General features: G+C 39.6%; 1 protein-coding gene across 1 annotated transcript in view; it reads left to right on the plus strand.

Annotated features, from left to right (window-relative positions):
- Nucleotides 1–24,122, plus strand: part of LOC131234043 (cationic amino acid transporter 2, vacuolar-like) — a 43,989-nt gene extending 19,867 nt beyond the window's left edge. The window contains exons 4-14 of the mRNA XM_058231005.1: nt 2,557–2,697; nt 3,110–3,228; nt 3,319–3,415; nt 3,913–4,085; nt 4,209–4,275; nt 17,177–17,335; nt 17,879–18,137; nt 20,823–20,931; nt 22,177–22,289; nt 23,206–23,281; nt 23,776–24,122. Coding sequence (XP_058086988.1) covers nt 2,557–2,697; nt 3,110–3,228; nt 3,319–3,415; nt 3,913–4,085; nt 4,209–4,275; nt 17,177–17,335; nt 17,879–18,137; nt 20,823–20,931; nt 22,177–22,289; nt 23,206–23,281; nt 23,776–23,929 — 1,467 coding nt within the window. The 3' untranslated portion in view covers nt 23,930–24,122. The remainder of the gene's footprint in view (nt 1–2,556; nt 2,698–3,109; nt 3,229–3,318; nt 3,416–3,912; nt 4,086–4,208; nt 4,276–17,176; nt 17,336–17,878; nt 18,138–20,822; nt 20,932–22,176; nt 22,290–23,205; nt 23,282–23,775) is intronic.
- Nucleotides 24,123–26,810: the final 2,688 nt, after the last annotated feature.

Here is a 26,810-nt window from a genome sequence, read left to right on the forward strand (position 1 = left end):
GTCCACAGTTTCTTTGACTTTGTCTTCAGAAAATGGCCTCTCCAAAAGAGGAGCCTCTGCATCCGATATTTGGTTGAGCGCCAAGCGATCCAACCTAGGCCTTACCCACGATTCCTTGGTAAGCAGGTCACCATGTATTGCACCCTTGGGATATGGGAACAGATTGGTATCACAAGGGAAATATTACATGTACCGGAGAATGTATCATAGTCAAGAGGGAAACATTGGGAAAATGATGGAATTTTTCAATGTAACTTTAGGAGATGTTAAAAGCCACATGATTACACTAAGAATTCAAAAGATTATGAAACACCAACTATTCTTTGTATAAATGCTGAAACTGATGCACAAGCAAACAAAGGTGATGCAATTATATCCAAAATGAGTTCATATCAATCAAATCTCATACAATACAAGTAATAAAACATAAACAATACATCAAAAAAACAAAAAGAACATTAAAATTTCAAATATCATATAATACTCGTAAAACACAGAGAATACATACAAAAACAAAAAAGAAGCAAAAATATACCTTGGACTCGTATCCACATGGAATTATGAGGTGATTGAAAGTTGTTGTCTCTATCCCCATCGGAGTAGCCATAATACTTCTGGTCTACATTACGATAATATTGTGCCTAGCTCATTAGTTGATGATACCAAGCCGTGTTCTATCTAGCATGTCTGATATCTAAGGTACTCATCCTCACAAAACTGCACTAGTATGCCTATCGTTGGATGTTATATAGACATTGTAATTGTAACCACTAACTGGAGCTCAACACCTTCATAGCCATGTTTATCTTGGATACATTTGCCTATAATATCCCTATTTTTAGTCCTAGGGATATGCTTGACCATATCCATAGGCCAACGGCAACGAGTTAAGATCTGTATTTCATTTCATTATTTAAAAAGAATTATTTTTAGTTAGTGCTAAACAAAAAATATAAATTTTTATTTCTAAAAACACAAAAGAGTTTGACCAATCTGCAGATCAGCCTACACTAATCAACATATCTATAGATTGGCCAATTTCAGTGTTTTTTTTTTTTTTTTTTGAAATGATGATGATATATTATATAAACAAGGCCAATTTCAGTTGATCTACATATTTTGTTAAATATATTTTAATCCTTTTTAGTGATTTTTTTTTTTTTTGAAAAATAAAAAGAATCTTAGTAGCATACAATTTTCTACTCTATTTTCATTTTAGAGGGTGAAAAATGGAAGAATTTCATATTTCTCCAATTTCTTCCATTTCCCTCCTTCAAATTTGGAAAATATTACCTCAAAATTCATCTTTGTCAATGCATGAAAATCATGCATAGATATGGTTTTGCAACTATTTTCTTCCTAATCTATACAAAAGAAATAAATTTGAACAAATTGAATGTAACTTTTCTCATGGAGGGGTTCTAACCCATTTCTGCTCTCAGAATGTGATTTCTCCACGAAATCTTTTTTCATGCAGAACAATGCAAGCGGAGTTCTCAAAAGACACTAACACACTCTCCCAAAAAATTGAAGAAAAGTGTTTTTTTTTTCAACAATTTTTTCTGATTTTCCTGGAATTTTGTAGGATTTTCAGTATGTATCGTTGAAGCAGGCAAAATTATGACATGTATCAACAATATAGTGCATTTTTATAAAGGTCCCTGTGTGGTATATTGAGAGATATTGCACGACACACGCGGAATTTTAGTCGATACAGAGGTTTTTTTACAAATCCCACTGTATGTCGTGTCAGTAGGGTGCAATACCGATGGTGTCAGCCGATACCATCAATACATAGAACACTAGTGCTGATAATCATGTATTGGTGGGTTCCTTGCTATTACATGTGGCCAACTCTACTCAAGCATGACCTTTGATATGTGTGGGTGGTTCAGAGTATCAGTGTAGAGATCTTACAAATCTCCTATTTTTAGGAGAATTTGACAGTGTGACTTCATTTAGATTGGAAAAAATCTCTGTTTCTAGTCAGACCTGGTCAGATTAAAATGTCCAGTTTTAGACAAGGATTACTTTTTAAGTGTAATTATTTGGGCCAGATTTGAGTACAAGGTACTGGAATTTTGTGCATGCCTATCTTCAGCCATCCAATGATAGTGGTCGGGAACCCAATACGCATTTCAAAAAAGGATTTTCAACTCTAATTTTGAGATTTACTGGGATTCCCACCAATTGTCTTTGGGTGGTGGGAGACTGTTGTGAAATGACTAGTCGTGGAGTCAGTAGACACCCATCTCTGTGCACACAATCTTATTTATAAAATTTTAATTAAAACATGAAATAATTTCTGAACTTGTTATTGTTTTTAATCTTTTGATGCTGTGAGAAGTATTAATTGCTTAGGTATGCATCATATTGCAAATTTAAAGAAAGAAGACAAAGGTCGATTTTAAAAACATGGCTTCTATTCTTTTTCTTGAACTCCAGGTATCTTATTTAATCCATCGGTTTTCTTTTAGATGATTGACCTTGAAAATGGAGAACTCCTAGACTCTATAGATACTCTCTTATGAAAGTCCTTGTTTTCCTATGTTTCAGGCCCTTTTTTTCGGAGGTCAAGGTAGTTTGCCTGCTTTTTTAGCCCGTGCACACATTCCTTGGCTTGATATTGTGGTTGACCCTTGTGCCGCATTTCTTGTTCTCATCGTCACTGTCCTCTTATGTGTGGGAATCAAGGAGGTATGTCTATGGAAATGCAAATGCAAATGCAAATGCAACTGGCTTGAGTCCCATTTCGATGGACTCATTGCTCACACGTGTCAACATGGAAGACTTGTGCGAGATTGTAGGTGCTCATTGGGTTGGTCCTCCCTATTCTGCTCATCAAGCTTGATCCCCCCTTTCCTTTGTACGCGTTGCCCATCTGATGAGTGAATTCTTTGATTTCTGGGAGGAGAAATCTATAGAGTGGGGCTTGCCTGCTGGGCAACTTGGATCTTGCACCTGTTTGCCACATTGTCATGTGTGCTCCACAAGTCCCTTGAAATGGACTTGTGTGAGTTCCATTATCAGGGCTCATCTTCAGTAACTGGCATTTAACAGAACACTTTGCTTACAGTACCTTGAAATTCAAGTGCTTTTTCTTGTACAGAGTTCACTTGCACAAGCCATTGTCACATCTGCAAATGTTTGTGTCATGGTTTTCGTCATCATTGCTGGTGGATACCTTGGTTTTAAGACTGGATGGGCTGGATATGCTCTTCCTACTGGGTAATTGAAACTTTCATCAGTGCTCTCTTGGAAGTGGTGCATTTTTAGTTTGAAGAGGCAACTTATTTCTCATACTCTTTGGAACTGCAGATACTTCCCATTTGGAGTAAATGGTATGCTTGCTGGGTCTGCAACTGTTTTCTTTGCATACATAGGCTTTGATACGGTTGCCAGCACAGCCGAGGAGGTATTACATCGTTGCTAGTGCTTTCAAACATGTTTGAATGCATTACATCGTGTGGTCGTTTGTAATTGATTATCACGCTTACACAGGAATCAATTGAAGAAGTTCAGTGTGTCAATATGGGGAATGCTACTTGCAAATATTCATCTGCTAGCGCCAAAAACAAGCCATGCCAATATGTCACACATGCATGAATCTAATCCGTTCATCTGGTGGTAGTAGCTTTGGTGAATGTTTCTACCTTTGATATTCCAATTTTTTTTTTTATAGATGTGTGGCCCACCTGATGAATGGATCAGCCTGCTTCTTGTGCTAAGGAACGTTCAGAATGGAGCCCACCTGATGGACAGCCCTGGCTGTGCTGGCCTGTACTTTGTTGGCATGTTGCTTGCGTTTGGTGTCTTTAGATGTGTTTCTGCAAATAGCGTTCCTCTTTCACCAATCTGGATTTCTTGAAACTTATGTTGTTTTTTGCTCGAATAATATTATCTTCTACACAGGTGAAGAATCCTCAGCGTGATTTGCCACTGGGCATAGGAATTGCGTTGTCCACATGTTGCTTATTGTATATGCTGGTATCCATTGTTATCGTTGGCCTGGTACCATACGATGCACTGGATCCTGACACTCCAATTTCATCTGCAATTGCCAGCCATGGGATGAAATGGGCTGCGTAAGTATTTAGTAAACATATGTGTGGTAAATTGCAATGATTTCAATTGTAGAACAAGTTCGCTGCGTACCTGGTTGAGTTTGCTTGTTTCAGCTTTCATTTTGGAAATGTTTATAATTATAGGTATGTAATCACAGCTGGAGCAGTGCTGGCACTTTGCTCAACCTTGATGGGTTCTATGCTTCCTCAGGTAAATAGCCTCCTCAATCAGATATTAGATGAGACGTGCTTTGTTGTTTTGTTTTCTGACATATCTTACAGCTGTCTTTGGATTCATGAGTGATTAAATTGTGTAAATTCAGTTCAATCAGGATGAACTGACAAAAATTAGTGACTTTCTTAGCATTCATACTGAGCTAAGTAGTCCTCAAATTTCTATTGAGTAAGAAAGGAATTTACAATTTAGCCATTTCCCATTTAGAAGACTAGTAATTGCAGTTCAATTGGGTAGTGCATCCAAACTTGCCTAATTGCTTTTTAAATGGTAATAAAATCAGAGCTTTGCTAAACCCCCATGTGTGTGTACAAGTCTGCTAATGCACATGCCACCACATATGGTAGTATGGCAGACAAGTGCAATATCCAAGCCATCCATCAGAGGGGTACCACTATGTAGATTCCCCATCTCAAGAGTAAGGCCAGTCCACTAGTCAAGTGTGCCACAATTAACTGAACAAATGTATGGCCAGTGTTCGCAATATCGATACTATCGGCCGATATTATTTGTATCCCAGTCCAACGATACGATACTTGTCGGAAGAAACTGAGAAAAATTTTCTTGTCTAAGTATTCTGAAAAAATCAGAAAAAAAGAGAGGGAAACTTTCAATAGGGTGGATTTCCGTACCTATAGAAGAGATTGCCCTGATTGGAAGCTACATTTGGTGGGCCATTCGAATTGAAGCTCACTATTCATAGGTTAGTGTAAATAAAATATTTGATTCCCTTTTTTTCTTTCTTCGAATAGATTATTACTTGAAAACGGAAGTGATTTTGAAAGAAAATGTGAAAAAATCCAGAGAAATCAAGAGATCTAGGAGAGAATTCAGGGTTTTAGGGTTCCAAAAGGCCGGAACCCTTTGCTTTCAAAAATGGCTTCCGAGCCCTTTTTGATCGGGCACGGCTAGGTGCAAATTTCATGAGAAAGCCTTCCGTACATGAAGTTCCTACGTTGGGATGCTAGGTGGGGCCCACTGTGATGTTTGTGAGAAATCCACCACATCGATCTATTTTGCGAGCTCATTTTAGGACATGTGACCGAAATGAGGTGGATCCAAAACTCAGGTGGGCCGCACGAGAGGAAACACTAGGGATTCGATGACCAACGTTGAAACATTTTTATGGCCACGAAAGTTTCATATCAGGATAAGTTTTTTGTGTTTTCACTTCATCCCAATGGGAATGACCTCATAAACAGTTTGGATGGCATATAAACATCAAGGTGGAGCCTAGGAAAGTTTCAACGGTAGGAAACTCTTTCCTCAGTTTTCCCTCTCATATGGCCCACTTGAGTTTTGGATCCACCTCATTTTCGGTCGCATGTCCTAAAATGAGCTCACAAAATAGATGGACGGGGTGAATTTCTGACAAACATCACAGTGGGCCCCACCTAGTATCCCAGCGCGAGAACCTCTTGCAAAAGCCTTTCCAAGAAATCCATGTCCGGCACAGATTGGGAGCCCTAGAGATGGATGGTCCTGTCAAGGGCTCTATAGGGCCCACTAGGAAATATGTGTTTTATCCACACCGTCCATCCATTTTTATAGGTCATTTTAGGGCATGAACCCAAAATGTAGCCTGATATGTGGCTCAAGTGGACCACACCATAGGAAGCCGTGGTGGAAATGATATCCACCGTTGAAGCTCCACCGTGATGTTTATTTGCCATCCAATCTGTTCATAAGGTCTAACAGACCTAGATGAAGGGCTTGATCCAAAACTTTTTTAGCCCCCAAAATTTTTTAAATGGTGACCATTCATTGACCACCTTTTCGTGTGGTGTGGTCCACCTAAGATTTGGATTTACATCATTTTTTTGGCCCATACCCTAAAATGATTTGTCAAAATATATTGATGGTGTAGATACACCATATTATGTCGAGGTGCCCCCATGGTCAGGGTCCCACCATATTACGTAAGGTTGAAACCAATGGAATTACCAGCACATCTCAACGTTATTTTATTACAGGAACTTTGTGGGCTCCACACTAATGTATGTGCTATATCCACTCCTCCCATTCATTTCTTCATATCATTTTAGCTTATGAGCCTAAAAATGGGGCAAAGCCAAAGCTCAAGTGGACCACACCAAAGAAAACAATGGTTTCAATTGTGGTGTCATTATTCCCACTGCTTCCCATGATGTGGTCCACTTGATCTCTAGATCTGCCCCATTTTTTGGTTTAGGCTCTAAAATTATCCGAAAAAATGAATGGACGGCATGGATATAATGGATGGGACCCACACAATCTTTCTCATTTTTTGAGCCAAGACCTAAAAATAAAAAAAAATATAAAATAAAAAATAAAAAAAAGGTAAAAATGTTTAGGTGAGACATGGACTCACCCAAAACAGTGGTGCAGCCCTAAACGCAGGGCCCACTTTAATGTATGTTGTATCCACGTTGTTCATCTGTTTTTCCAAATCATTTTAGTGTATTATCCAAAAAAAGGAGCACATCCAATTATCAAGTGGACCATACCAAAGGAAAAGGTGGTGACTAACTATTAATGGGCCACAAAAGTTTTGGATCAATCATATATTTGCTTTTTTCTTTTCATCCAGGCTTATGTGAACTTATCAACAGATTGGATGGTAAATAACATTACAAAACATTAAGGTGAGCCCTAAGAAGGTATTAATGGTAGGGCCTTCAATAAATATTGTTTCCTATGGCATGATCCACTAGATAATTGGATCTGCTTCATTTTTGGGATGGTGTCATAAATTAAGGTGGCAAAACAGAAGGACAGTGTGGATATACATGTCTTAATACAGTTATAAATGTTATGCATTATAGTTGAATATAGTTGCCTTGGTTTAATCAGACAACGCATAACTTAGGACCTTATACAGAGGAAACCTATTGTGTGCACTTTTTTTTAGATATTATTTAAAAGTGTGTATTAAGATATTTTTTAACGATACCTGAAGTTTCATTGAAAAATTCAATCATTTTTCCAATGCTTCCCCATGTTTCCCAAGAAGTGCGATAAATTATGCGATACAAACGATATATCCCGTGTGATAACCGATATGTATCTGTATCCCAAGGGTGCGATACATTGTGCGATACCGATATTTCGAATACTGTATGGCTGTATGAAAAAAAGGCTCACTACTGATTTCTAATATCACAGCACACCTAATGAGGTGGACCACCTTTGTCTTTCGATAGATGACTTGGATATTTCACCTGTGTGCCACGCTGGTTTATGTGGTGGCCTGTGCATAAGGTGACTTGTATACGTGTGTGGGCTTAACAAAACACATGAAATCAATTACAAGCTATCTATTAAGACAATGAATAAACATTCTCCATAAATATAGATGATCTGGATACTCAGCTGAAAAATCCACTGAGGAATTTTCTTCCTCTTGTATTTGTTGCCCTAAAGCAAATACAGAGGGCTAGAACCTTTGGCTTGATATTCTGGACAATATTATGGTCTCTGAGGAGTTCTACACTTCTATCCACCCAATCCATAGCATTCGTGGAGTCTCCTTCCACAATAAAAGGTCTGCTAAAAGAATCTTTAACAAGACTAGCGACTACATTAATAGCCAGTAACCATGAGCAGCTGGAGTCCCTTTCACCCACTGGCCTCGTAAAGACTTACTATGTTTATACACTTGTCATCTCTAAACACCCCACACAATTCCAGAGTTCTTCCAGGAGTTCTTCCGTCCACATTAATCTTCCAACTCCCACATGGAGGCGACTCCTTGATATACCTCTTCTTTGAGTCTTCTTCTTGTCATGTGTAACTAAACCCTAGTTTCTGACAAGAGCCAGAGTCAACACACCTTTAAAAATTTTCAAAGTGATGTCCTAACTTATGATAAGAAACTTGTTTTTTTCCATTCACCAAGAAAAAGAAAAAGAAGAGTCGCGGAAGATTTTTCTGTTATGCTACTTCCACCTACCGCACGTGGGAGCATACACCAAAATTTGGTCCTGTGGCTTTAAAGTGCCCACCTTTCAAACTGCCACCATATCCACTACTGAGCACAGAACAACCCATGATATCTCTTATAGACTGAAGAAGATAAAGGACCAATTTCCCACCTCACACTGAAGAAAGAAGTAATCAACATACTGTGATCTTTCCAGCTCGTGAAACAAACATTTGGAAGGGCTGGTGCTCCTTTGGAGGAGTTCTAAGATGAGGATTTTATTGATCTAGGCAGTCCATCAAAAGGCTTCAACCTAGGGGAACATGGTAAATGTTTTTCCAATCCATTTTTTAATTCCATCCAGTGTTCTCAGCTACTGATTCCTGCTAATCAACATTATTAAAACTAAAGTTCTAGTGGCCAACAATGAACAACTAAAATGAGTAGTCAACATTTTTTAATTCCATCCAGTGGTCATTTTAGCTTCTCATTCAAAATTCTATGATTGAGTTGAATCATATCAAAATGATTCACATTCCAAATTGAATCCTATAGACATAAATGCTACATGAATCGTCATAATACAATGCACTAAAACTTGAAGGCATAGATGTTGTTACTTGTGATTGTTGAAAAAGTAAAATTTATGGATTGAAGGAATAGGTTCACTAAAGGAGCACTGCATTCATCACTCCCTTTGAAAATGTTGGGGCTCGTAAGTAAAGGATTTTCATCTATATGCCTAGTTGCAAGCCTCTCTGCAACTATTGTAAAAGTGCTTTCACTAAGGTTGAGGGCTCATTTGGTGTTGCTTTTAGGAAGTCTAGAATTGATTCATGGTAAACAATTCTTTGGAATTGTTTACTGAGAATTGGTTATGCCAAAAAACATGTTTGGTAGAAATACAAGGAAAAAAGTAAAATTGCTTGCATCCAGGATTGTCCAATCACCACACTTCTTTTCATAGAAATTTTCTCGATGGGCCATCTACAACAGGTCATACCAACTCAATGGATAAAATTACATCAATACTCCAAGACACAGCCACTCTACAGGTGGCACATATGTTCACCTATTAAAACTTTTTAAAAATAGTGTGCCCCATTGTAGATGATTCATAACTCATCAAAAAAAAATAAAAATGAAGAAGGCTAAAGGATCTCTATGACCATCCAATTAGTGGCCAACAATGAACAACTAAAACGAGAAGTAGCCAACAATCCAAAGATGTGGCCAATCAATTCGATTGTCGTTTTCCCCCTTTTCTCCTCAAACAAAGTGGTTGGAATTGTGTGGCCCACCTTTTTTGCTTCTATGAAGTGACAACGTGTTCCCATGTGAACTCCAATGCAACTGGTAGCACTGTAGCAGTTTGAAAGGGCCCAAGCATGGAGTAAAAACATGATCCTCTGTACAGCATCCTTATGTTTTGTTTTCAATTGTACTATTGGGCCCGAATATTGAGGGATATGTACTAGTTTGTACAAGTGGGCCATGATTGGGTGACATGGACTATTGGCTGATGGGATCCACTGCAAAATCTTCTCATCCATCTATTTCTATGACATAAATTGAAAGGCTAGGAATGCGGTGTGGAGAAAATTTGGGGGTATGGCCCATCAACGATGGGGTTCAACTGGCCATTGTTCTGATATTTGCCATGGACCTTACATGTGCTATGTTCTAATCGAAAACCCTAGTACTTCGTGCATATCCTCCTTTGGAGTATCCTATTATTCTGGAGTTTCAAAGAAGGCCCACAGGTTAGTGATCCGGACCATGGGTCTGCTGTGACTAAACTCAGATGGACCATTCTCTAGAAATTTCATAGATACGAAGATCCTAATCACCAATCTTGGGCCTTTTTTCCCCCCACTTGATGTATGCATTTGCGTATCTTTTCAACTGTCCTTTGAAGTCCACAAATTAGAAGGCTAGGACTGTTCCATTGAGGAAATATTCAGGGCTCCATATGGAGACCACTGTCGCCTACAAATTGAAAACTCGATGACATCTTAGATCCAGGACTGTCCATTTGAAGTCCAAAAATTGGAAGGTTTGGATTGTTCCATTGAGGAAATTTGCAGGGCTCGGTATGACAACACTCTCATATACAAAGAGAAAGTGCAGTGATGTTGCGTGCATCCCACATCGAGGCCGCTACAATTCGTGGCAAAGGTAAAAAAGAATACTGGCCATAGCCATCACCAAAAGTGGCCTACCAATTGGAGGCTAAGCATCGTCCAATACATGTGATCCGTTGATAGTGCTCCATTCACTGTAGAACCTGTCCAAGAGCAGATCTTACTGGTTCCAGGCTTCAAATTTGTTGAATGTACTTTTTGTTCCTCCGCAAATAACTATAACCTTTTTCAAATGAAGGCTTCCTGTCTACTAACATTCCCCATCTTACTGGCCCCATTCCTTCTGCATTACATACCTTGACTATAGAGAACACTTGCTTTGTGGTGCCCCATAATGCAGCGCATTACTTGTTAAACATGATGGAACATCAAATATGCTTTTCTTATATCTGATATTATATTGCATTTGGTTGGTAGGAGGATTGTAATCGCTAACAATCCTAGGGAGGTCCACATGGGACAATTTCAAGAATGCCCCTATGAAATAATTAAACCAAACATGTTTGTCTTCAGCCTGGGATGTGGGCATCTTCTCTTTTTCTCTTCTTTCCTTCTTTTCCTTCTTCATTTTCCTACTTAATTAAGGGCCTTAGCCCTTAATGTATCCTTTGTATTTATTTGGGCTTTTGCCCTTGGTTGGTAAAGAGAGATTTCTTGCTTGCCTTCCAAAAAAAAAAAAAACCATGTTTTTCTTTTTCTTTCTTTCTTTTTTTCTTCTTCTTCTTTTTAATTTTTGGCATATTGATGCAGGACATGAAAATTAACTATGATGTGCAAGATCTTAGGCTTTAGATAAAACTAATTCAGAAACATGCACATAAGATTTCCACATCCCATGCAAAAGTTCAAACACTCAAACAAGGGGAATTTGTGCGGGTCTAGGCCTACACATGCTAGGGTTGGATCAATAAAAATTATTAGCCAAACGATATTCAAAGGAAAGTGAAAATCATCCACACATGTACAACAATTAGTCCTTAATCCAAGGGATTTACCAATTTCAATTCAGAGAACCCCAGGGTAAGAAAATGGGCAAACGAATTAAGATAACGCAATCTAGGATTAGGGTTATGGAAAACAGGTATGAGAGGGGGAAATAAGAAGGAAACTTGAACCGGACGACAGTCCCCGCTTGCGGACAACGGGCTGGGCCTGACGCATGTGCGCAAGGGGGCCTGAATCCGAAAATCGCCTCCTTGGCTCTGGTCGGCCAGGGGAGGGCTTCAAAACCTCTGAGTTTCGTGGCGATCCGACGTGCGGTCTGTGCGTGGTGCTCCGCCGAAGTTTCAGCCCTCCTGTAGGGTCAAAATCTGGAATTCTGCTGTAAAGAGGAAAACTGTTGCAATAAAGGACAGATTTGAAGCACAGATGGTGGTAGGAGATGAGAAGTAGATATGGTAGAGGATGGGGACGAATAGGGATAAATGTGGCTTCGCACCACGGTAGTTAGCCCTTTGATGAAGGGAGGGCTTCGCACCCAATTAGATTTCCACAACTCAAGAACTCAGAGGAGTAGGAAAACGCAGAATTTTTATTAAACTTCAATGACTTCAAAAAGCTACAAGAGGTGCCTATTTATAAGAAAACTCTATACCCCAAAACTCGTGCCATGTGCGCAACCTATTACTTGGCGATGAAATAAACCAAAATAAAAACTAATTAAAGAAATCTAAAGCGTTTATAGTATTTTAAATAACATTAATAAGCAAAACCGAAAATATGAGATTAATCAGACTAGTGGGCCACGATCATAAGATCCCATGATGGGTTTTACTTGACTACCGGGCCCACTCCAACGAACCAAAGCTCAGTCTTCTAACTAGGAAGCCCTCCCTGGACGTCATCATCGATCCAGATCGATGGTGGGGCCCTCCTTGTTCTTGCGTACATTGGGGGGGGGGGGGGCATGTGCGCGAGATGTCCCCATCAATTCTCCCCGGCTTAACAAAACTCTTGAACCGCTCCGAGATGTAAGGATCAAGTCTCTGAAGCTCCTCAGGGAGCCATGTACTGTCTGAAGCTGGACATGACTTCCACTTGACCAAGAACTTCTGGAACCCGTCGTCTGACGTGGATATTATTTGATGGTCCAAAATATCCTCTATTCCCTCTCTAGGTGTGAGAAGGGTAGGTATGGGAGGTAGAGGCTGGGAAAATAAGTCAAGAAGGGTAGTTATGGGACGTAGAGGCTGGGAAGATGGGTAGGGATGGGTAGGTATGGGAGGTAGAGGCTGGGAAAATGGGTCGGGAAGGGTTGGTATGAGACGTAGAGGCTGGGGAGATGGGTCGGGAGGAGGCCATGGATCAAGGAAAATGTCTGGGGAATCACGATGATTAGGTGATAAGCTGGACAATGTACCAGTGGTCCCCTAAAATGCAACTAGATCTTCCACATTGAATGTGGAACTAATTCCCATGAAAGGTGGAAGATCTACCATATACGCATTGAGACCGTTTCATTTTATAATTTTGAATAGTCCAGCATTATGCACGTGTAATTTACGAATGGCTCCCTGAGGGTACCGCTTTGGCCTGATGCAGACCATCACAGAGTCCCTTACATTGAATTCCTTGAAACGTTTATGTTGGCTTGTAGAAAGTGTGTAATGTTCATTACTAGTCATGATCTTCTGCCTGATTTCTTGATGCCATGAATGAATGTGATGCGCAAAAGACTCTGCGGCCTCTGACGGCCTATGGGACAACGACATAGGGACAAGATCAATAGGTTTCCTAGGTTTATAACCAGTAACAACTTCATAAAGACTTAGACTTGCGGACCTATCGACAAAACTATTAAACGTAAACTCGGTTATAAGTAGTATGGTGTCCTATGTTCTTGTGTGCCCTATATCCCTTATAGGGGGAAACGCATCCGTTATATCATTAGGAAAGATGTCACGAAACTCATCCACTACCGGAATGGCCTTAGTGGGCAACTCTACACTAGCCTCTGGTGCACTCTCTCCAGCCACAAGGTCGTACATGTTGTACCGCTCAAAATAGTGGCCTTGATGTCCCTCATGGGATGGGTGCACGGGTGCACGCCCATGACTAATTCCTTGACCACATCCATTCATTGGTGTATCCTCCTGGCCACCTGCTTGAGATTGGATATCTTTCCCAATGGTGGGGTTTGTCCCAGCGGAGGCCTCTAATTGGGTAATGCGCACATCAAATTATTCAAAGCATTGGTCTATATGTTGTTCCCAGCGCTTACCCAAAGACTCAAACTATTGGGTCAACTTGTTTAATGACTCTTGCAATTGCTCCATGTTTAGTGTAGGGTGTAAACCAAAACCACGACCCATACGTGTGGGCATAAAACTGCTAACTCAACCTATGGACCTTCTACTACGACTATGTGCGACTAAATAAGACTAAATGATCCTATGAGACTCTATATGAGGAAAACTACCAACACAACAAAAATTCAGCAATATAGTTGTCAAAGTATAAGAAAGTTTTGTTTATTTATTTATTTTAAAAGAAACAACCTAGTTTCCAAAAACTGAAAAAGGAAAGTTTCTAAAAACAAATTAGGAAAGTTTCTAAAAAAAGCAACCTAGTTTCTAAAAATGAAATAGGAAAGTTTCTTAAAAACAAATTAGGAAAATTTCTTTTAAAAAAAAAAAAAAAAAAAACAACTTAGTTTCTAAAAAAAGAAAAAGGAAAGTTTCTAAAAATAGAAAGTAAGTTAGCTTCTAAAAAAGAAAAAGTAAACTACTTTCTAAAAAAGAAAAAGGAAAGGAAATTAGTTTCTAAAAACAGATTAAGAAAGTTTCTAAAAATAGGAAAGGAAAGTTTCTAAACCTAGAAATAGAAAGCTAAGTTAATTTCTAAAATAATTCAAATAAGGGGATAACAAAAAAATTTCAGCAGCTTATGTCAGGGTTTATGGACCTCTAAACAGCCATATATGATGAGAATTGATGCGTAATGGACATAAACAACTAAACCCTAAACATGTAATGCATTCCCCTATAAGAACCCTAAGCTCTGATACCAAATTTGATGCAGGACATGAAAATTAACTATGATGTGCAAGATTTCAGGCTTTAGATCAAACTAATTCAGAAACATGCACATAAGATTTCCACATCCCACACAAAAGTTCAAACACTCAAACAAGGGGAATCTGTGCGGATCCAAGCCTATACATGCTAGGGCTGGATCAATAAAAATTATTAGCTAAACGATATTCAAAGGAAAGTGAAAATCATCCACACATGCACAACAATCAGTCCCTAATCCAAGGGATTCACCAATTTCAATTCAGAGAACCCTAGGGCAAGAAAATGGGCAAACGAAGTAAGATAACGCAATCTAGGGTTAGGGTTATGGAAAATAGGTATGAGAGGGGGAAATAAGAAGGAAACTTGAACCGGACGATAGTCCCCGCGTGCGGACAGCGGGCCGGGCCTGACGCACGTGCGCAGGGGGGCCCGAATCCGAAAACTGCCTCCTTGGCTCTGGTCGGCCAGGGGAGGGCTTCAAAACCTCTGAGTTTCGTGGCGATCCGACGTGCGGTCTGTGCGTGGTGCTCCGCCGAAGTTTTAACCCTCCTGCAGGGCCAAAATCTAGAATTCTGCTGTAAAGAAGAAAACTGTTGCAATAAAGGACAGATTTGAAGCACGGATGGTGGTAGGAGATGAGAAGTAGAGATGGTAGAGGATGGGGGCGAATCGGGATAGATGTAGCTTCGCACCACGGTAGTTAGCCCTTCGATGAAGGGAGGGCTTCGCACCTAATTGGATTTCCACGACTCAAGAACTCAGAGGAGTAGGAAAATGCAAAATTTTTATTAAACTTCAATGACTTCAAAAAGCTACAAGGGGTGCTATTTATAAGAAAACCCTATACCCCAAAACTCACGCTATGTGCACAACCTACTACTTAGCGATGAAGTAAACTAAAATGAAAACTAATCAAAGAAATCTAAAGCGTCTATGATATTCTAAATAACATTAATAAGCAAAACCTAAAATATGAGATTAATCAGACTAGTGGGCCACGGTCATGAGATCCCATTATGGGCTTTACTTGACTACCGGGTCCACTCCAACGAACCAAAACTCTGTTTCTAACTAGGAGGCCCTCCCCGGACGTCATCATCGATCCAAATCGATGGTGGGGCCCTCCTTCTTCTTGCGTACGTGCGTAGGGCGTGCATGTGCGCGAGATTTCCCCATCACATATGCAAGTTGCTACAAGAAATTATTTTTTCATGTATGTTTACCAAACATGGTTCTTTATGCATTTTCAATAAACAATTGTGGATAATTGTTTATTATGAATCAATTACACATCCCATGAGCAACACAAACGGGCCCCAAGCAGTTGTAATACCCAAAAAGCATCTTTAAGCATTAAATGTGTTTTTTTTTTTTTTGGGTGAAAGGTAACAACAATTTATTAAAGGAGTACAACAGCTCAAAATTACAAAGCAAAATTTCATCTCGGCTAAAAGTGACTAATCATTTTGGTCAAAATCCTTAATACAAGAAACCCAACCTATGACGTTCATTTTAGCCCTCTATATACATCCTCCTTTGACCCCCTCTTGTTGTGGAATCGATGATCATTTCTCTCCCCTCAAATAGCCCATAATACAGCCATCATAACTACCAAAACCTCCTTTTTCTTTGTTTCACCACCAGGTCAAGCTATTAAAAACCCCATAGTGAACCCTGGCATCACTCAAGATATGCCAAAGAAAGCTATGAATTTGTTCCACACCTTTGATGCAAAAGGACAATGGATAAATAAGTGATCAACCGTCTACGCCTCTACACATCTCACAACAATTGGGATTTGCTAGTGATCTCTTTTGAAGATTATTAATAGCATCTTTCCATGTAAAAGCCGCTACTTTGGGAGGGGCACAAAAGACTAGATGGAAGACGAGCCTGCTTCTTTCATCACCTGAATAGGGTTGTCCCAACAACGCATAGAAGGAGCTCACCGAAAATCCCCTCGAAATTTCCAAGGATCGCACCATAAAATCCTTCTCACCTGAAGACCACTTGAGACATTGAAGCCACTCCAACGGACGTGCAAATTCCTCCGTTTCCTCATCTGATAAGTTCCTTCGGCAAGGTGTAGACCATACCATAGAGTCACCAACGAGCGTGAAGCAACTATCAATGGTCACCTTCGGATCCGCAGCTGCTCTTGCCAGAGCCGGAAAAGCATATAAAAGTATGCTTTCCCCAATCCACAAGTCCTACCAAAACTGGATGTGTTTCCCATCACTCAAGAAAATTGGATCCCATTCTTAAATGTATTCATCGAAGATGTGACTCCCCTCCATAACCCAGACGCCTTGTAAAGAGATGATTCCTTCACCCACCATCCTCCTTCCTAGATACCATATTTACTTACAATTATTTAATTGTTTATTAAAAAGCAATTGCCCAAATAAGCACCTTTTTCCTAAATGCCCAAGTTCGTGGTGCCCTTTTCATTTAAGAGGTTCCATACTTAAAAGGGAGTCATTTGATACATGGCTAGAGTATGATTAATCATACGCACGGACACTAAGTTTGTACCCTGTGAATTTAGGATGCACTTGAGCATGTTTACGAAGCTCTTACAAATACTAGCTATGAAATTGGTGGAATTTTCATGCCACATGTCCTATGTGTGTAGTGCATGGAATCATGTCATCAGTGCACTGCATACAGATTATATTTCCACATTGAAACAGTAACGCTTCAAATTTTTTAGTTTAGATCTGAGATTAGTTGTCTGATGTGATCTCTGAGTGTTATACTTTCATGCGGAACCCTCACTGATACATGGATATCTTGTGTTGCCTATGTTTTCTCAGCCTAGGATACTGATGGCAATGGCTAGAGATGGATTGCTACCACCATTTTTCTCAGATGTTAATAAAAGCACCCAGGTTCCTGTCAAGGGCACAATAGTTACTGGCTTCTGTGCTGCAATCCTCGCATTTTGTATGGATGTTTCTCAATTGGCAGGAATGGTAAGTTGCCATTGTGAGATTAGTGGCCTCCTACAGGCTATCTGGAATGAAACACAACCACGCGGTTATGCTTTTGAAATTGTTCTTCTTGAAATAGTGTTAGAGGAAAAATACAGTATCGATCAATCAATCAATTGCTCATCCCAACAGACACTACATGGGGGGCCAGCCTTCTGGTAATCCAAATAGTTCATATGTTGGGCCTCATCACGGATTGCTGTGGCTACAAAAATATCACTCAGTGGAAGATCCTAACAATATAAATGTGGACCATTCTGTGTAACTGTCCATTTTCAAGGCACCAAATGGATGGCTAGGACCATCAGATACAGGTGATATTGGGGTATGATCCATCCCATGATTGGCCCACAAGGTGAATGGCTTAGCTTATGAGAAGGTACCCTACATATACCTTTGCTTGAGCATCATATAATACTTACTAAAATTGAAATGCAATAGAAAGAAGTATAGATTGGTGTCAATTCTCTTTGAATTATTGAAAATAAGATTGTTAAGTCATGCAAGATTGAATTATTTGCGCAGGTCAGTGTAGGCACTCTTCTTGCCTTCACCATCGTTGCAGTTTCTATTTTGATTCTCAGATATGTCCCACCAGATGAGGTGCCTCTGCCATCATCACTTCAGGAATCGATCGATTCTGTGACGTTGCGATATAGCACCCAGGAAGATGATGGTGAAGACTCAAAAGATCTTGATAGCAACTGTAAAGCTAGTAATCAACAATTGCATGATTCAGAAGTATCAGCAGGTTGTCCCCTTATTATGAAAGAAAGTAATCAAGGTACGGTTCTAGATGCTGAGGAATTGTGCAGTATTACCCATTGGCAAACATACAGTTTACTGACGAACATGATTCTATAGTTGGGACTATGGTTCAGAGATCCAGGGTGTTGATCTAATGGACCAGACCATGGATGGAGGATGCCCTGAAAATCTCCTAGGTCGGAAAATCCTAACCATTTGATCAATTGCTTACAAATAGATGGTTAACTAGGAAATACAGCAACTCCCCATATTCAACTGATAATAGTCCAACAATAAAGGGTTAAGATCTTAGGATTATCACCTGGAGATTTTTGGGCATCCCCATCTAGGGTTTGGTCCTGTAGATCAATGTTTTGGATCAGATTCATGGTCTCTCATGTATAGAACCCTGTATTAGCAAGCTTTATGTTTGCTGGGGAGCAGGGCCATAGAAATTCCTTGTCAGATGCTACAGTTTTCTCTTTTTATTTGTAGCTATCAGTTGCTGTGATAAATTTGCCCCAAAATCTACCATCTCCATGGATTTGATTTTGTAGAAAGGGAAAGAAGAGGAGAGAACATGTTTTGCTCCTCTTCTGGAATCCTTTATTTATAATGATGATCAACTACAAGAGATAACTCCTCATAAATAAACTAAAAGAAGAAAAGGTACACCATTATCTCCAAGGATTTGGTGTACCCAGTGTTCGAAGCATCGATATCGCTACAAGTTTCGCTGGCTAAGGATACGGAAACAATATCGATATCGCCAATAATATCGCTGATAACCAGAAATGTGGGGAAAGATGGGAAAAAATAGTGGAATTTTCAGCGAAACTTCAGGAGATGTTAAAATGTACAAATTCGCAAATTTAGAAAAAATAAATAAATAAATAAAAATTGCAAAAAGAATGCATACATGACAAGTTTCCATTTAACGGGGCCTTAAAAACATGTGTCGTTGTAAGAAATCAGTCCAACCATCCCATTCGACCTATTTAACCATCCAACCTTCCATCCAAATATCCATCGATATTGCAAATATCAACAATACATGATATTTCACCAAGAAATCATCAACAATTGGAAATGAAATGAGAGATTGTGGTCTCGATATACCGCATGTTGCGATATCGATAATATCGAGATATTATAAATATTATTAATGACAAATTTAACACTACATACAACCATGTGCCCATGAAAAAAAAAATCGAAATATTTTTTTTCTAATAAACAAAATTTTGATGATATTAATACGTTGGCGATATTATTGAAATATCGCCAATACACTTATGATACAAGCATTACCTAGAATTTACATAATCGAAAATATTGGCAATACAAGCGACACCTAGAATTTACATAGTTGAAAATATTGGTGATTACATTAGCGATACATTGCTAATACCTATTTCCGATACTACCAGCGTTATTGGTATCGCTAACAGTGTTATCGGTATCACTGAGCTGGAGATAAAGATAATATCGGAGATAATTCAAACACTGGGTATACCACATGACCATTGAGTATATTTTCTCACACTAAAATATACTACAATGCACGTGCATCGAAGAAACACTCCCCTTCAAGCTGGAACATGTATATCATGCGTGCTTAGTTTGCCGAAGAGTCTGGGAGCAATTGGAGAGGCAGATTGCACTTTCGTAGACTTCTGGGATGTGAACCATTGGTGCGTGTGGTGGCTGCTGAAGGATCTAACAGCACTTTCAGTAGCTAGGATTTTAATCGTTAGATCTTTCGGTGCCTACGTCACTTCTGATGGCAGAGATTTGAAACAACGGCTATTCCAGTGGCTTAATAATGATTTGATATCAAGTAGTCGATGGCATTGCTTCTGACTAAAAATCAGAGTAGCCTTCGAATAATTAGCAGTAATGATGGTGTTGATGTAGCGATGAGTAGCTGACTGGTAAAAGGATTCATCATCAATCATTGCCCAAATAGGGCTCTGAAGTTGAGATGTGCACTGTGAGACCACACAACGAGAAAAGGGCACAAGTGGTTGGAAAGGGAGGCGGACCCTATATGATGATGATGAGTGCAAGTCTATTCCTCCATCCTACAGGGTCTAAGAAGAGAGAGGATGGAAAGTGGACCCTCATAACAGAAAAGAACAATCAGCTAAGAGGTTTTGATACCATTTAGAAATAGAAAAGAGAACATCTCTACTCCTCTAGAGTGCTCCTCTAGAGTCCTCCATTTATAATGATAGTTGGCTACAAGAGAGAACTTCTCATCAAATAAAATAAAATCAGAAAAGATACACCATTATTTCCCTTCTCGCTCTCTGGTGGTCTGTGTGGGAAGAAAGGAATGGAAGATGTTTCAATGGTGTCTCAAACTCCCCGGAATCCATAGCGTTTAGAGCGAGGTGGTTTGTAGTCAAGTGGGCTTCTAATGTAGAAAAATTAAAGGGCTATAATCTTCAGTTTATAGGAGTGTAGTTGTCCCGCTACCTCAGCGGTTAAGCTATCCCTGTATTTCTATTTATCTTTTAATATAATTTGTGACTTTTTCAAAAAAAAAAAAGATACACCACTATTTCCATGGATATATGTCCCACATGACCATTGAATGTATGTGTACTCTCACACTCAAATATACTGCAACATGTGCATCGAAGACTCTACTGCTAACAGATTTCATGATCTGAGTGTTATTTATTTATTTATTTATTTATTACTTTGGATGCTGCAGACAAGACAAAGGAGCAGAAAAGGCGAAAAATAGCAGCTTTGAACATATCATTTGTCTGTATCGGAGTCATCCTCCTCACTTCTGCAGCTTCAGCTGAGTATTTGCCTAGGTGAGTCACTAGCTCTTCTTGTTCTTGGGGACATGTCACCAAGATATATGATGCCTGCTCAAGTGAAGCAGCATTCTTGTTTGTTTGCTCCAGCATTGATTCAACTCATAGATTTATAATCATGATGGTTCAGTTTACCAGAGGGAATGACAAAGATTAATGATATTGCGTAGTATTTGTAGTGTGGAAGTTGTCCCAAAATTTCATTTCATTTCTTTTTGGTCCAAACTTGACAGTAATTTAGTTGGAATTCAAGCTCCGATCCTCGATATGAATGCAAGTAGGGTTGGCAATTGGCTGGGCTAGGACCGGGCTGGGATAGGCCCTGGCCTGGCCCTCATCCCCTAAACCATGGCCCCAGGCAGGCTGAAAAGGCTTCAGCCCTCACCTTAAATAGTGACATGATTAAAGGATTGAAATTGTTTGAATTTAAGATTTTTTTGCAGCATCCCCTCCATCCGCAATGAATCTCACAATATAAATGGTTTTGATCATAAAAATATGATCCTAAATCCAAAAGTTCTTTTAAACGACACATGTTCGTTGAATGGGAGCACTCTAGTGTCCTCAAATTGGCCATTCTTTTGTACAACAGCGACCCATTTGATGATTGGATTGGAGCAACGGGCTGGGCTGGGCCATTCATTGTTGGCCGTGGCCTGGCCCAGACACTGGGTGTAGATTTCAAGTTTGGACCCCTCAGGCCAAGTTTATAGGCCCAAACCTTAGCCCTACAGATAGGGCTGTCAATGGGCCAGGCCTGGGGTAGATCTGGACCCACATTTTGAATTGTTTTGGGCCAGGCCGTTGGGCCAGCCCTATTCAAAATTCTGATTTTTCAGGCCTGAGCCCAGCCCATCGACACCCCTACCTACAGAGCTAGACTGCCAGGACTGGGCCAAGCAGCCTGGCCAATTGCCACCCCTAATGCCAAGGAAACAAAATTTTGGTTTTCTCCATTTTAGCAGACTTGAGAATCAGAATTCGCTTCAGGGGTACACCCAAACATACCCAATAAAAAAATCTATAATTTGTGATTCAATTTTACTATTTGATTTGGTCTCTCCCTCACATGATTTACCTCCTAATTTGAATTTCAGAACATATGTTTACAACTTTAACATGTAGTAAGATCATATTGTGTTTGGGTAGGCATGGGTTGTAGATGATATCCTAGGGTCTATGTGATTGTGGAATGATTTGGTTCTGGTACAATGACTCCTGACCCAGTTGCTTTCAATTCAGCATCCTTCGATTCTTGGTATGTATACTTGGAGGCTTGCTTCTTTTGTGCGGTCTTATCATACTCTCTTGGATTGACCAAGATGTTGGTCGGCACAGCTTTGGACACACAGGAGGTATAAATCGTTTTTCCTTCTGTTTTGAGGAATGCCACTTTTTTGGCACTCACCTCTCACAGACGCGGCATGCATGTCTGAGATCCAAGCTTCCCATCAGGTGGGCTGCACCATGTAGATTCTTTGTCATAATCATATCATTGACTGGGACACACATTTGTATAAAATAAATGAATGATCAAGAGAAAATTGATCTCTCTCAAAAAAAAAAAAAAAAGACCAAGAGAAAATTGACCAGTTGTTCACTTTCAATGCGGGTCCATCTTGATGACTGGCCTGTTTTTTTATACAAACCATCTACATGGTGGGTTCATCTTGATCAGTTGCTTGGGTCATTGGCACATGTGAGAGGCAAGTACCAGAAAAAAGTGCAGTTGCTTGACTATGCTTCACTTTCCCTTTTACTTTTGTTGTTCCTAATTTATTTTTTGTAGAAAACTTTCAAACTAATAAATTCATTCTGAGGTACAAACCTGAAATGCATGCAGTAGCATATTAGGGGTGCAAGTTGGCCGGGTTGGGTCACCCAAGCCTAACTGACCTCAAGAAGACCCAACCCGCAGCCCACCTGACCCAAATTCCAACCGGAGCTGGCCAACCTGAAACCAACTCAAATTCCTCTTTACTTGATCCAGCCCCACTCAAGCCTGACCTGAATACTAGTGATTATTCCCAACCTGACCTAACCAAACCTGAATTTGCTCAACCCGAACCCAACCTGAATCCAAATCGGGTTGGTAAGCTAAACCCAACATGATTACCTGGACAACCTGACCCATACTTGCGTTGGGTCCACCGGGTTAGGTCGACACGAACCCAAGTTGCAGCCCTAGCAGCATATATGTGATGATTTTTATTTTTTTTTAAATTATTTTTTTTTAATGATGGATATTCACAATGAAAATTGTTTGTGCAGGTTTTGTTTGCCCCTTTGTTCCTCTCCTGCCAATTTCTTGCATTCTAATAAATGTATACTTGCTAATAAATCTTGGGTGAGTACCCAAAGACCTTTCTGGCTGCTGCTGCTTTTTATATTTCTTGTTTGGGAAAATTAGTGAGCCCTCATCAAACATTTAGTTTGCTGAGGTGCTGGACATGGGGGCCTATGGGTCTGGTAATCCAGACCATTGATGTTGGGATCTGCAAAACAAATCCCATAGATTGGTAGATCCCAAACCTTTGATGGTGGACTAAGATGGTTAGGGAAAAAGAAGAAGAAGAAGATGCAACAGTCCGCATTCAATGGAAATAACAGTCCAAAGATTGAAAATTAATGGATCTTCCAGTCAGGGAGATTTTTTGGAGCATTCCACATCCACTACAGGGTCCGCCCAGATCAACAAGAGGCTCACATGTACGGAATCCTGCATTGGTTTGTCATTGGCTTTTCTCTTGGTTTTTCATTTGCTGGGTATCTTGTTACTGGCCGACTGGCAGGGCATAACTCCTTGTCATAGACTAACATGACTCTATTGGATGTCCACAGCACTGGCACATGGATCCGGGTCTCCATATGGCTGTTAATTGGCATATTTGTTTATTTATTCTATGGCCGGACACACAGCTCACTGACCGATATGGTTTACGTGCCCACTGCCCATGCCAATGAGATTTGTTGCTCTTCTGAATATATCGCATAGAAGGATAGACCCTCCACAAGGAGGATTTCAGACCTCAAATAGTCTCTTGTTGTATGATTGTATAATGCATTTGTTGATTGAATAGTTTGCTGGTCTTATATTAAAAAGGACATTGTATCAGCAGATTGTTTTTGTACAGTCATATACAATGGGTGTGTAATACTTTTTCAGTAACTCTGTAAGATGATGTAAATAGCTTGCAGATTTCTTAAATAGAGAACAGGCCCATGTATCAACTGTTTTGATCATGGAATCCTGCTGTGGCCCTTTTGTTCTAGGTTGACTGCAAAAATAATCAGCCATTGCCAATATACCCGAGTCACCTTCCCTCAAAGCCACAACCACAAACAATCTCTTCCTACTCTTCAACGGCTAAATCATAAGGTGGGTCCCGTTGTGCATGGAGCTAGAAAGGCTTGGCCCTTGCCCTAGCTAAACGGATGAAAACGGCAAAAGATGGAGGGTCATGAAAGATTAGCTAAGCAAGAAAATTTTGTAGTATCACTGGTCCCTTTGTATAAATGGTTTAGATGTGGGTCTAAAAGTGCTTTTAAACTAGAGGTGTACATTGTCTGGTCTCTTTAACCCATTGTGAACAATATGGATGACATGTCTACTCTATACATGCATCCATCCTAGCTGATTATGAAGACCGTTCGCGTGTGTATCTTTCTAATTGTGATCAATTAAAAAATGGGCCATGACTGTCCAGATTGTTCACAGTGTAATCCAAACGATTGAATTGTTCAGCCTAATGCTGTACAAACCATCACCTGAAATTCCTTCAACTAGAAAGATACTAGCCACCAACATTGAACTCTGTCAAGTTTCTTTGCATGCCACAAATGCAAAAAAAAATAATAATAATAATAATAATAATTAATTAATTAATTAAAATTAAAATTTTGGGGCACCATCCGTCTGGAGGTGGAGCAACAAGCCCATGGTATGGTCTGGATCACTGAACCATGGGCCCCACTTTTACCAACTGAAAACCCAAGTATCATCCCATACTCGTAAACATTCACACACAAGCACAATGCATGATGTCCAGACAACTTTCATTTTCTGTTTTCTTATTTCTTTATTGATGGGATCTTTCATAAGAAAGCTGTTGATTACGCTCCAACTGACCATTGCAAACGGTGGGCCCCACCATGATGACCATCTGGTGCAATAAATAATCAGGTGAGTTTGTAAATCGAATGAAAGACTCTCAGCAGAGAGCTGATTTAAAACCGTCCCTTGTTTACCGAGTGGCCTCTGCCTAACAGAGTACCAATACAATCGACGTTTAAAATCAGACCTGCCCAGATTATGATTCAATGTACATGTATGGCCTCTGACTGATAAGTGGACCAGCCTTCTCCTCATGGTGTGGCCCACCTTTGAATGGGGCCGAGCTATAGATCACATTGTTAGAATCATTAAACCAAAATGCTATTTTGGAATCGTAAGCAATACAAAGTGGGATTTATCTTGTAGATGTTTGAATATGATGATTAGAGCCATTTTATTTCTCCACTTAATCTTGGTTGTCCATTTTCCATGCAACCTATTGGTGGGATGTTTACACCATGGCTTGCTCTTAGTTGTATGAATGAATGGTTTTGATTGATGATAGGTCACCCCCATAATGTGCCAAAATCTCATAATAATATCACATTAATATAATTTAGTGTATTCCTTGAAATATTATGATAAGATTTTCAAAACCTCTGCAATATTCATCACACTGATTGTGCAAAAGGCTAACGAAAAGACCGTTATCTATCAGTATATGGTTTAAAAAAAAAAAAAAGCTAAGTTGGTAGCTTTCAGTGTTTTAAATAGCATGATAGTGTAGTGTTTAGCCCTCTATGGCATGTAGTGTAGTGTTTTAAATAGCATGATAGTGTAGTGTTTAGCTCTCTATGGCATGTAGTGTAGGCTACATATACATGTAAAGTAAGCTATATAATACTAATATTTTTTAATTAAAATAATAAGATAATATAATAAATGGTAAAATAAGTAATTTAAAAAAAAAAAAAAAAAAAGCAACAACAAAAAGCGTTCCATAGAAGTAAAAGTACAGCCACCCAAAGAGCGTTTGCATGCCATGCCATACACACCGCAACAAGGCCCATGCAGACAAGTGTTCCATAACAATCTTATCCTACAACATTCTGTAGGAACCAGCCTCCTAAGAAAAAGAACAACAAAAATTGAAAAATCCAAAAAGAAACCATATATCTTCATCCGAAATGAGAAAGAACCTGCTAAGAGATATCAAGGGATAAGAACATTTCTCTGTTAAGCTGAAGGAGCGATTCAATCAACCCAAAAACTGAATTTTTAAGCTTCACAGCTGTACAGACGTGAAAAGGGGAAATTTTGATTCCCCCCTTTCATTTGGGTTCCAATGCTCTTGAAAATACTGCAAAAGGACTTCTAGTAGGGTGGAATGATTGGCCAAAAACCTTCTCTCCAATGACTTCGTGGATTTCTAGAATTGAACTGGGGTTTTAGGGGCCATAGGTGAAGTGCGGTAAGGGGCAGGACTTTACAGTCGTAAGTCTTTTCTTTTATAAAAGCTAGGCTTTTGTGTTTATTCTACACTATTTAAATATGCTTATGACTCTTCAGCTGCATGCTTGTCATGCTTGTACATTTGAAATCTTAAAATTTTTGGAGCTTCAACTGTTGCATACACTACATACGCTATACGTGACATGCTGCACAGTGTACACTACACTACAAACAGCGTCACAACATGAGACTTGCACAATATGGTTGTGCTACACAGCACCGTCTACTGCTACACTGCAAGCGCTATTCAGACACCGCTGGGTTTTAATCAAATAGAAATACATTTAAAGGGAAAGGTAAAAAAAAAAAC

The sequence above is a fragment of the Magnolia sinica genome, chromosome 18, assembly GCF_029962835.1.
Source record: "Magnolia sinica isolate HGM2019 chromosome 18, MsV1, whole genome shotgun sequence".
Taxonomy (NCBI): domain Eukaryota; kingdom Viridiplantae; phylum Streptophyta; class Magnoliopsida; order Magnoliales; family Magnoliaceae; genus Magnolia; species Magnolia sinica.